Source organism: Grus americana, chromosome 11 (genome assembly GCF_028858705.1).
Source record: "Grus americana isolate bGruAme1 chromosome 11, bGruAme1.mat, whole genome shotgun sequence".
Classification (NCBI taxonomy): Eukaryota; Metazoa; Chordata; class Aves; order Gruiformes; family Gruidae; genus Grus; species Grus americana.
In genome coordinates, this window is record NC_072862.1 from 10485001 (window position 1) to 10495102 (window position 10102).

Sequence of the window (10102 nt, forward strand, 5' to 3'; positions counted from 1 at the left end):
TGGCTGTATTACACAACCACGGAGAAGCCAGTATTTGTGTTGGGTACTCACTTGACATGTGGGGGGGGGTTTAATACACAGGAGACGTGTCCACACAAGAAAGCTCCTGGTGCCGCAGCAATTGGTGAGAGAAATGACAGCCAGCATCACTAGCAAAGTAACTCAGCAGCTAAAAGTCAATCTAATGCACCGCACTAGGAAGGAGGACCTGGCTGTGGGCTCCCCCAGAGCCATCTTCCCCTTCCCAGCATTCATTAATTAACCGTACAGCCACCCATCAGTGACACATCCAGCACGGTGTCATTTTCTGTTTACGTGCACCTTGAATAAAAATACCATGTCACTTCCTCAGCAGGGCAGAGTCCAAGTCCCAAGAAATGAGCCCTCTGTGGCCACACGTGCCCGTGAGCTGTGCCAGAGCTGTGCCAGAACCGTGCCAGAGCCATGCCAGAGCCACCCGGCTCTTCTGCCGGTTCCTGGCACAGGGACTCCCCTGGGCTCGCTCCCCTGGGGTGACACCTCCAAACAAGACCCCCACCTCCAAAACCCCCGCAGCATTCGCAGCAGCACGGGGCCGTGCGGGGCACAGGAGACGCAATGAGTGACACCGGGATGAGCTCCCCATGTCACCTTCTCCTGGGACGTGAAAGCCACTTCATAAGAAACAGTTGGTGAATGACGCAACTCCTTGTCTGCAGGAGCCACTCCAGATAAATATCACCCAGCAATCAACCGCCTTCACACAATAACCTTCAGGGAGCTGCAGGGGGAACACAAAGGCTTTTTGTTAATCCCAGATACTTGGGAGCACAGGGCAAGATTGCTTACTAATTTAGATAGCAAAGAGAATTGTTGTGCAAGGAACTCCTGGAAAAACAGTTTGGCCATGAAAAGTCCTTTGGTTCAGGATGGGAGGCCCTAAGCACCCCACAAACTCACCTGCCTGCAGACAGGAGCCCAGATGTGCAGCTGGTCAGGCACAAGGGCGCATCGGACAGAAATACGTCCAGAAAATTTAGCTGTCCTTTTTCCAATTTGTTTTACTTAGTCAAAAGCAGGTGCTGGTGGATCACAGCCCTTTTCCACTCCCGCATCTACCAGCCATAACCACACTTACTCAGGAGCTCAAAGCAGACTCAAGCTGATGCTCCTTCCCCCCTTCGACACCTCTCCAGTGAACTCACAGCCTGTTCAAAGGCGACCCAAGAGGAGTAGTACAGACGTGCATCCATCTCTTTTTCAGTTCGAAATTGAGACAAATGGTTTTTTGGAGTGTGCAATGAGCAGCCAGGCTATGGGGCAATGGGCAGTGTGAGAGCAATCTGCACGGCCACGAAAAGCTCATGGGGCACATGTGGGCTGCAAGGCAGGTTGCAGTTTGAGCAGACAAACTGTACAGCCTCCTGACTTAAAGCCCTCTCCTCTGCCACAGCCTTGGCCTAGGGGAAAGAGCTGTACAGGACCTTCAAAACCTTTCCATGTCTAACCCACAGCTGGTTGGGCCAGGCTGACCATGCACACACAAACACACGTACACACATACCACACACAGGGGAATGCAGACCAGCCTGCCTCTCATCTCCTGCTCTTGAGGCTCCACATCAATTAAATGTAACAGCTCCTGGTCAGGAGGTTAAAAAAAAAAAAAAAAAATTAATGGCAACTCTTCCTACGTTTCATCTCCTGTAACAGAGCAATATCTGTGGAATCCTTTTCCATTTCTCGCTCTTTTCTTCCAGAAAGAATATTCCCTTCAGCCCAAGTGTGCGAGTGGAAGCAAGAAGCCTGGGAGCAGCGGCTCGGGTGAGTGCCAGCATCCCGTGCTGCCCTACGGAGGCTTTGCGGGGCGAGCTGGGAGAGGCTGGGGCTTCTGCTCACACCCAGCACTGCTGAGCCCTTGGCTGGAAAACGTGGCTGGGATGGGGGATACAATGCTGGGATGTGGAGAGGAGCTAAATGTGGACAGGTGAAAATAAGTGAATAAGCAGCCTCATGCCTGCAGCAGCCTGGCCCCTTTCTCCAGTCCTTCAGGGGGACGGGAGCATCAGGCCAAGACATGGCTGTGCCTGTATGTGCACCCATGGGTGCAGGGGCATGGGAATGTGGCTGGGACCTGCACCTCAGGGGTGCCCCCCAGCTTACCTTACCCCCTTTCTCTGGGTGGAAATGGTTTTGCCCCATCCCTGCCCACCTCCTGGGACTGAAACAATGGGCATCTGCAGGCTGGCACAGGGTGACCTGGACAGAGCTGGACCACAGTGCCCATCTAAGAGCCAAAGGAGCTGCCAGGGTGGTTTAACTCCTTCTCCTCCCTCAGCTTTGCAGCCTCTGGTTTCCCAGGCCGTGACAATTCAGGGATGGCCAACACGGTACCTCCAGGCACAGCGAGGATGGGGATGAGGCGTCCAATCCAGGCAGGGGCTGCATCTCAGCTGGATGAGACCTGGGGCAGCGGGAGCCCAGGGCAGCGATGCAGCAGCATCACACAGCCCTGGTGCCACCAGGATGCCCGGTGGCCCCCGTGCAGGGGCTGCCTCTCCCTCCTGCAGCCCTTACCCACAGGGTGCAGCAGCTGCTCCCCCAGGACCGTGCAGCAGTTGGTAGATGACGGGGTGTTGCAACACGCCGGGGAATAATCACGATAACTCGAGCGGTTGCCCTGGTGCCGGGCTTGGCTGTTGCAGTGGTTGCTAAAGAGAGTGGGCGTGCGGCTTCCTCTGGGGCGATCTGATTTCTCCGAGAGAATGGTTAAGGCACGCTTAGGAGAAATAGTCCTCCGTGGAGCAGGGACGCGACCTCTCTGCCGGCAGCAGCGGCCGTGCTGAGTGGGATGCTCGGGCGCCCGGGCATGCACAGAGCTGTTTGCTTTGGGGGGTAAAAACAATCAGCTTGTTCCTCTGTCCTGGGAAAATATCATCTGGCAACGAAGAGCAAAGGCAGCAAGTTTGCAGGGCGGCAGAGAGACCTTTGAGACCAGCACTGAGGAGTGGGCAAGGCCACTGGCTGCAGCTGGCCAAGCTCCGTCCCTCGGTGGGGTCCCCGTGGGGTGACAAGAGCGACAGGGAGGGAGCGCCAGTGCGGCAGCCGCCTCCACGTGACACTCCATCCCCGCTCCCGTCAGAGAGACCTGGCAGGAGCCAGGCAGCTTCGTCGGACCCGGCCAAAAAGTCATGCAGGCACGAGCGCAGCCGGGCAGAAGCGGCAACCTCAGCCCCCACAGCCCCATGTCGTGGGGCGCGGGGCAGCACCTGCCCCCCGGGCTCCCCAGGGCCACTCTGCGGAAATCAGGTAAGCCCAGGGCCCCCGAGCTGCCCCGGGGGTCCCCGCGTCTCTGCCGGCTCCCCCTGCGGGGACGGGCTGCTGAGCCCCCGTGGGATTAGTCTGCACTGCATACCTGTTTACGCACAGGTGACTTTGGACCCTGTTTTAAATTTTGTTTGAGCTATCATGTTACTTTAATACTTTAGTAGCTGGTTTAGAAGCTGCCCTTCAGCTTCTGCCTTTCAAAACGACCCGTGTCCCACAAGAAATTCCCCAAGCAAACCCAGGCTGCGATTCAAACCTTCTTGGAGAGGCTTTGGGCTGGACAGGGGGCACTTGCTAATACAATCCCTGCAAATCAATCTGGGAGGATTTCCTCTCTATTCAACAAAATACCTTTGAGCTACCTTAAAACATTCATTAATGATTGATGCGCGTCTCCATCGTAGGCAGGCAAAAGCACAGATACAATATTTGATGAGATATTAAAACTAAGTTTGGGATTACTGAGAAAGACTGCTAAGCGTCTGTCGCTGCTTAACAAAACTAAACAAGCCACTCCACTTGCCACTTGTAAAAGGCACGGGGCTGACGTCCCTTGGGAATTAAGAGAGTGGGATCCCAGCCTTGTTATCTTTGCTTATCACAGTCCAAGGTAATTAAATGAAATGATTAACCATCACACCCAATCCTGCCTGCCTGCAGGCAGAGGGGAGCTTGCTGCTGCCTGACTGTACAAGCATTTCCAGCATTAGGGTACCGGTAACTTCTACACACCAGACAGCTCAGCTAGCCCCAAACCTGCCGGGATTTCTCTCTTCCAAATACGTGTGCATGGGTGCAAAGCTCAGCAGGTGACTGTGGTGACATCCAGGGTCCTTTACTTTTGGGGTGATGGCAGCTGGTGGCATGTGAGCAGCCCGGGCTCAGCCCAGTGCCCGCTCTGTGCCTCCCCTTCGGCGGCTGCCGGTGCTGGTGTAAAGGGGGGTCCTGGCCCCACGGGCTGCAGTGCCAGCACGGCGCTCAGCAAGGGTGGGCAGGACTGGGGGCACTGGTTGGACTGGGGAGGCTGGGTATGGTGGTGGGCAGCACAGGTTATACTGGTCAGAGAACACTGGCTGTATTGGTGAGGAGCAGTGGTGGGGAGCACTTGCTGTACTAGAGGAGAGCAGTGGCTGCACTGGTGAGGAGCACTGGGTGTACTGGTGGGGAGCACTGCCTGTACTGGTGGGAGCCCCATCCCCTGCATGTGCTCAGCAGAGAGGCAGAGGCAGGAACGGTGACTTGTGGCAGTGGGGCTGGGAGCTGCAGGGCCATGTCCCCCTGCCCTGTTCTACATTTCCATTAGGGTTTTCTTTCCCTTTCCAACCCCGCGACCTCATGGGGTTTATTCCTGAACGTCAGGGCTGAGCGAAGGCGAGAGGACCTGGGGCGTACGCGCCTGCTGCCCCAGGCAGCCACTCGATAGCTGGGAACTGCTTTGACAGTGGCCACATCGAGTTACATTCACCCTATTGCATTATAAATACCAGAATTAGCCTTGCTTAATTATTTAAAACTATAGATTAAAAGCAGACAAAGGCTCTTTGCCTCCTTTCTGGAGCACGTGTATCATTTATCAGTGATACGGTCGCCTGGTGACAAGCAAGGGGGAATGTGCCAGATCCATCGGTACAAGATGCTCCCGAGCTGCCGGCACAGCAGAAACCAGAGGAGAGGAAAATCATGGTGAGGATGGGAGCTGGTACCATCTTGCCCAGGGAGGGTAACAATTAGCATCTGCTAATCTTTGGCTTGTGTTATTATTATTATTATTATTATTATTATTATCATCATCATCATCATCATCATCATCATCATTAAAATCATCCATCACCAAGGCAGTAAGCCACAACAGTCATGAAGCTAATGTGAAGGAATGACAGGTATTTTGTTGTGTGCTCGGCTGCATAGCAGCCACACGCAGATTAGTTGGGGTGTTCGGGTGCATTTTGTGGGCTCAGCTGCAGGGACTTGCTTGCCAATGGGCTTCCAGTCACTGCGAGCCCAAAGCTTCACCCCCGCATTGGGCAGCACCCGCGTCTCACCCTCTAAAGCCAGCACCTGGGTGCCTTGTTCTGCCCTGAACCTACCGACCACGCAGAAAGTGGCTTCCGAAAGCAAGTGCCCAGCTTCGCTCATGCTCCTGGCGCAGGTCCTCCCCAACGTGGTCACACACCCAAAAGCTGCTCTTGCCATGCAAAGCTTCGGAGCTCACGGAGACTGACACGCAATTGTTTCCCTGCCCCATGATGCCAACTCCAGCTATTCTGTGTTCCTAAAATACAATTCATTAATGTTAGGAAAATTGTGCAAATTAGCAAATGCCATGAATTCAAGAATCCAGAACAAAAGACAAACTTTCAGCTTAATTCTTTGTAGGACTTAACAAACAGCATGACCGCTTCTGCCATTACAGTCTCATGGGAGAAGCTGTAGGGCCAAGCTCCAGCACCAGTTCAGACAGTGGAAGTGCATTGACTGAAAGTTCATGCTCTAAAATGAAAAAAAAAAAAAAAAGTTAATTTCTGTTTAAGAGGTAGAAGTGTGCATGTACCGGTGCTTAAAAGGAACTCAGGCTAGTTTAAAGATCCCATGCATCTCCACCTGCACGTGCAAACCCTTGCAGGGGGGTGAAGACAGGCTCGCTCCTCTCAGCCTTCCCGAGGAGGAGGAGGGTGAGGGATGGTACCCTCATCCTGGGGAAAGGAGGGCTCCCTGGGGAGTGGATGCCATCAGGGGCTGTAGCCCAGAAAAGCCAACATTCCCTGCCATGACTGCAGTTAAATATGTCAGAAACATTATTTCCCAGGCTCGGGTTACTGGTGTAAATAGCTTTAAACTAGCTGTGCTGACCCGGGCTGAGTGTGTTGGTTTTGCAGCCACCTTACTTGCAGGATGTGTATGACCAGCTTCTTTCAGCAGCCTTTCATTTATCTGTTGGTTTCTTAAAAATGACATGTTCATGAATAAACCCCAGGCATCCAGAAAACCAGAGGTTCTTCTCCGTAGCCACAGTTTTAAGTGGTCACTTCTGCCCAGGAAACGGTCCCTTGGGTCAGTGGTTTTACAAACCCAGATCCAGGGCTCTGACTCTGGGCATCTTCAGGTTTTTGCCCAGTCTCATCCCTTCTACCAAGTAACAGGGTTTCCTCACAGAATTACAAATAACAATGTCCTCTGAGTTCGGATCCCATTCCCAGAATAATGCCTTCTGCCTGTTTTTACATGGATGGCATTTCAAAGAGGCTCATTCTCTGCTCAGAAAGTGATTCCCATACAATATTTTTAACAAGAGTGGTTTGGTCATCATCTGCCCCTATTGACAAACCTCTCCCGAGATGCTCTAGTCGGTAAATCAGTTCTCAAATGACACAGCAGAAATAAAAGACTGCAAATTATGTTCGCTTTATAGATTTCAGCTAAAGCTAAACACTGACCTGTGCTGCAGAAGACTGTATCGAGAGCTTTGCGAGTTAAGGATGCTGAGAACCAACGGGGCAGCGTTGCACGGGGCAGGGCACGCTGCGGAGCGGGGCTGCCGCAGTGCTGAAGGAAGAGAAACTGGGTTTGCAGCTGGCGTGGAAAAGGGCCGAGGGATGTGGAGGGAAAGGTGAGCGGGTCGCAGAGGGGCAGGACATCGAAGAGAGCTTGGCAAAACAAAAATCAAGGGGGAGGAGGTGTTTCACGTGAAATCCTGCAAAAAGCAGCTGAACACTGGTGTCCTGCTGCACCCTCCGTTCTCCCATACAGTCACAAGTCGAGAGGTGCTGGGTAGGAGCCCAGACCTCCATCCCGCACCTTTCTAAACTCAACAGCTATGGATGAATTTTCTTTTCAATCTCTTTTATTTTTTTCCCCTTGTGAAGAACGGCTGGAGCCAGGCAGGCAGCTGTAAGCAAAGCTGCATCCTCGGGTTACCTGCCCTTTCCAGGGCTGTTAATCCCCTTAACATTCCTGGGGATTATTTCCATCCCGACAGGACGGTGAAGCAGGCTGCCAGTGGCGGCACAAGGAGCAGCAGGCAGCACGCGGTCCCGATGCAGAGGAGCTCACAGGGCAACCCACCACGGAGAGACAAGTCGCTTCATCCTAAATAAATGCTCTGTGAAGGACATCTCCTCCGAGCAGGGGAAAACCAAAAAGCAGCAGCAGCAGCAAAGGGAAGCGTAGCTCAGCTCTGGCCACGGCTGAGCCCCCGTGCCCGATGCCTGTGCCAGGGCATGAGCCAGTCTTCCTCCTCCTCCTCCTCTCCAGGAGCAGGCTAAAACCTTTCTCCTTGCCCTGGGGTGCACAAAAGCCACTCAGCACCCCAAGCAGCACACCATGTTTTACACTCCTGGTCGGGTATATTTCACCTATTATTTACAACATTCAGGCTTTCAAAGGTGTTTGATGTTGCACCAAAACTGCCTGATATCCTGCTCCCCAAAAGATTGGGGCTGAGCATAATCAGGAGTGGAAACAATTTCCCCCAGGACTGCAGGCTGATGATTTTATCAGAAGTCTCCCAGGAACTGGGGGATTTATAAGCATTTCCAGGCGGTCTGAGCAGGAATTTGGGTCTTGCAGAACAGACCAAGATATTAAAATGTCGTTTTTCTCCTCCAGCCAGTCCCACACCCTGGGGCAGGAGGGTGGTCTGTCTCTGGGCCATCTCAAAGACGTTGAATGTTCTCTGTGGGATCTCCTAGAAAACTAATCAAGACTGGGAGCTGGTTTCACAGCTGTGGTTGGGAGAGAAGAGAATGCCACGCGTGAAGTCCAAGTATCTGCCAGTGGCCCTGGCCTCCTCATCCAGGCAATCTTACTTTTTACTTATAGGAAAGTCACTCGGAAACATACCTTTCCTAGAAAGCCTCAGGCTTCTAGAAATGAGGAAAGGGAAAATATTTAAAAACAAGCAAAAGACTGAGTATGCCGAAGCAAACGCAGCTACTTTTTCTAAGCAACATTCCAGATCTATTTAAAAGGTCACACTGTCTTTCTGAGTACAGCAGAAGGTATTAAAATGCACATGTATTTTTGTGTTTATATCTTGCCAAGAACAATATAAAAATGTCTAACACCTTTTGCTGATTTATGATGGTGGCCAAGGAGGTGCCAGAGCAGAGCCTTGTTCATTGATCTACGGCTGAATCATGCAAAAACAGACATCCTGCTGTAAATCCACTGCAGAGACCTGCCTTGATTTATACCACCAGCACTATAAATAATGACAAAAAGCAGCCTGATAGCAGTCTGTCTCCCCTTACATGGACATGAATTACATCAGGTCTTGAAGATGATAGATCTACTCCACGAGAAACATTTTGCACTGGGTCCCTATCTGCCAACCTGCAGGAGACAGGATGCCCTGTCCTTACTCCCAGCATAACCCCAAGCTTTGTTTCAGGCGCACCAATATTTTTATATTCTCATTTTTTCTTTTTCTGCTCAATGCAAATAGACATTCCTTGAATTGTTCCAGACTAAGGTGTTCCGAAGATTTAAAGTGCTGTTCTTGTAGTGAGGTTCAAGGCTTCTTCCAGTTCTGGTCAGGGACAAGGTGAGGGCTTTGACTTTGCCCTGGGGCAGTAGTTTGGACACCCACTGGAAGCCAAACCCTCGAGGTCGGTGTCTGCACACCCCTAGGCACATCTAGCCCAGTGAAAACCAAGCTCAGAGCGACCTGCTGTGTCCTGGCCCCTGCAGTACTGTTCAGGCAAATTGAACTCATTGTGAGGACTTTTGCATGCTGATTTAACAGCTGCCTGGCCAGAAACGCTTCCAGTCAGCTTCAGTTCCTCCCACTCCTTCCTTCTCAGTAATTTCTTCATTTCTACTAGTTTCAGGGCAAAGATTCCCATCTGCCTTCAAGTAAATAGGTTGATAAATTGCTGCTTCTTTGCAAGCCTCAGCCATGCAACGTTAGATTGCTGCAATCTGGAAATAACCACATTAAGCGATTCAAAACCTTCAGGCTCCCCATGGCGCTCCCCAAAATACTGCATAAGCAGGGTGTCCCCCAAGGCAGGGAGGGACCCTTCTCTGATCATCCTGGGTGTCTGGGGGGTGGAAACGCCACAAGACCAAACTGAAGGGCCGGATGACACCATGCAATAGCCTTGTACGCTGCTGGGCGTTATTAGCTCTATGCAGATGTGGGGACAGCCTGCCCCAAGTGAACCTCCTGGGATCTGGGTCTTGGAGGGAGGGAAGAAGGGACTCCCACTCCTGAGATGTGAAAGGAAACCCATACATCATGGAGCCAGGGGGAAAACAGTACTTTATAAGTAACAGTGCTGCACCAGTGCCCCAAGAGCTAGTACAGCATAGCAGCAGGGCTCAAGAGCTACTTGGTACAGCAAAAACCCACCAAAGTCACGCCTTACAGCCATTTACAGCATCCAGGTTGGTCATTGAGACTTGGCTGGCCATGTAATCCTTCCACGCTCACTGCTCGCTGCATTATCCCCTAGCAGAGCACAAGAGGTGGATTAAACACGGACAAATCCAAGATCAATGCGCCCCAGCCCTTCTCCTGCCATGCGACAGGGTTTGGTACCCAGCACACAAGCAAGCAGCTCTGGTCTAAATGACGGCAGAGGAAGAGTGGGAGAAGGGTGACAGGATAACGCAGTGACACTGAGGCTGTTAGTATCACTGTCCAAAACTGGTGTTTCCATTAAAAACACTTGGCATTTTATTTAAGTTACTCCATGGAGAGACTTTTTTGTTTGAAGAATGAAGACATTGCTTTGCCATTTGAAATGGGAATTCATCCATTTCATTCATGCCAAAACAAACCTTTGCTTTTGTA

The 10102-nt window shown here is 51.9% G+C and overlaps 1 protein-coding gene across 3 annotated transcripts in view; it reads left to right on the forward strand.

Annotated features, from left to right (window-relative positions):
• Positions 1-10102, forward strand: part of FAM107A (family with sequence similarity 107 member A) — a 31782-nt gene that overhangs the window by 11378 nt on the left and 10302 nt on the right. Inside the window, exon 2 of one of the 3 annotated variants that reach the window (XM_054838212.1) lies at positions 1740-1803. In XM_054838212.1, coding sequence (XP_054694187.1) covers positions 1740-1803 — 64 coding nt within the window. Of the gene's footprint in view, positions 1-1739; positions 1804-2714; positions 3289-10102 lie in introns of those variants that run through there. The other 2 variants (XM_054838213.1, XR_008578819.1) reach the window with 2 other exon arrangements.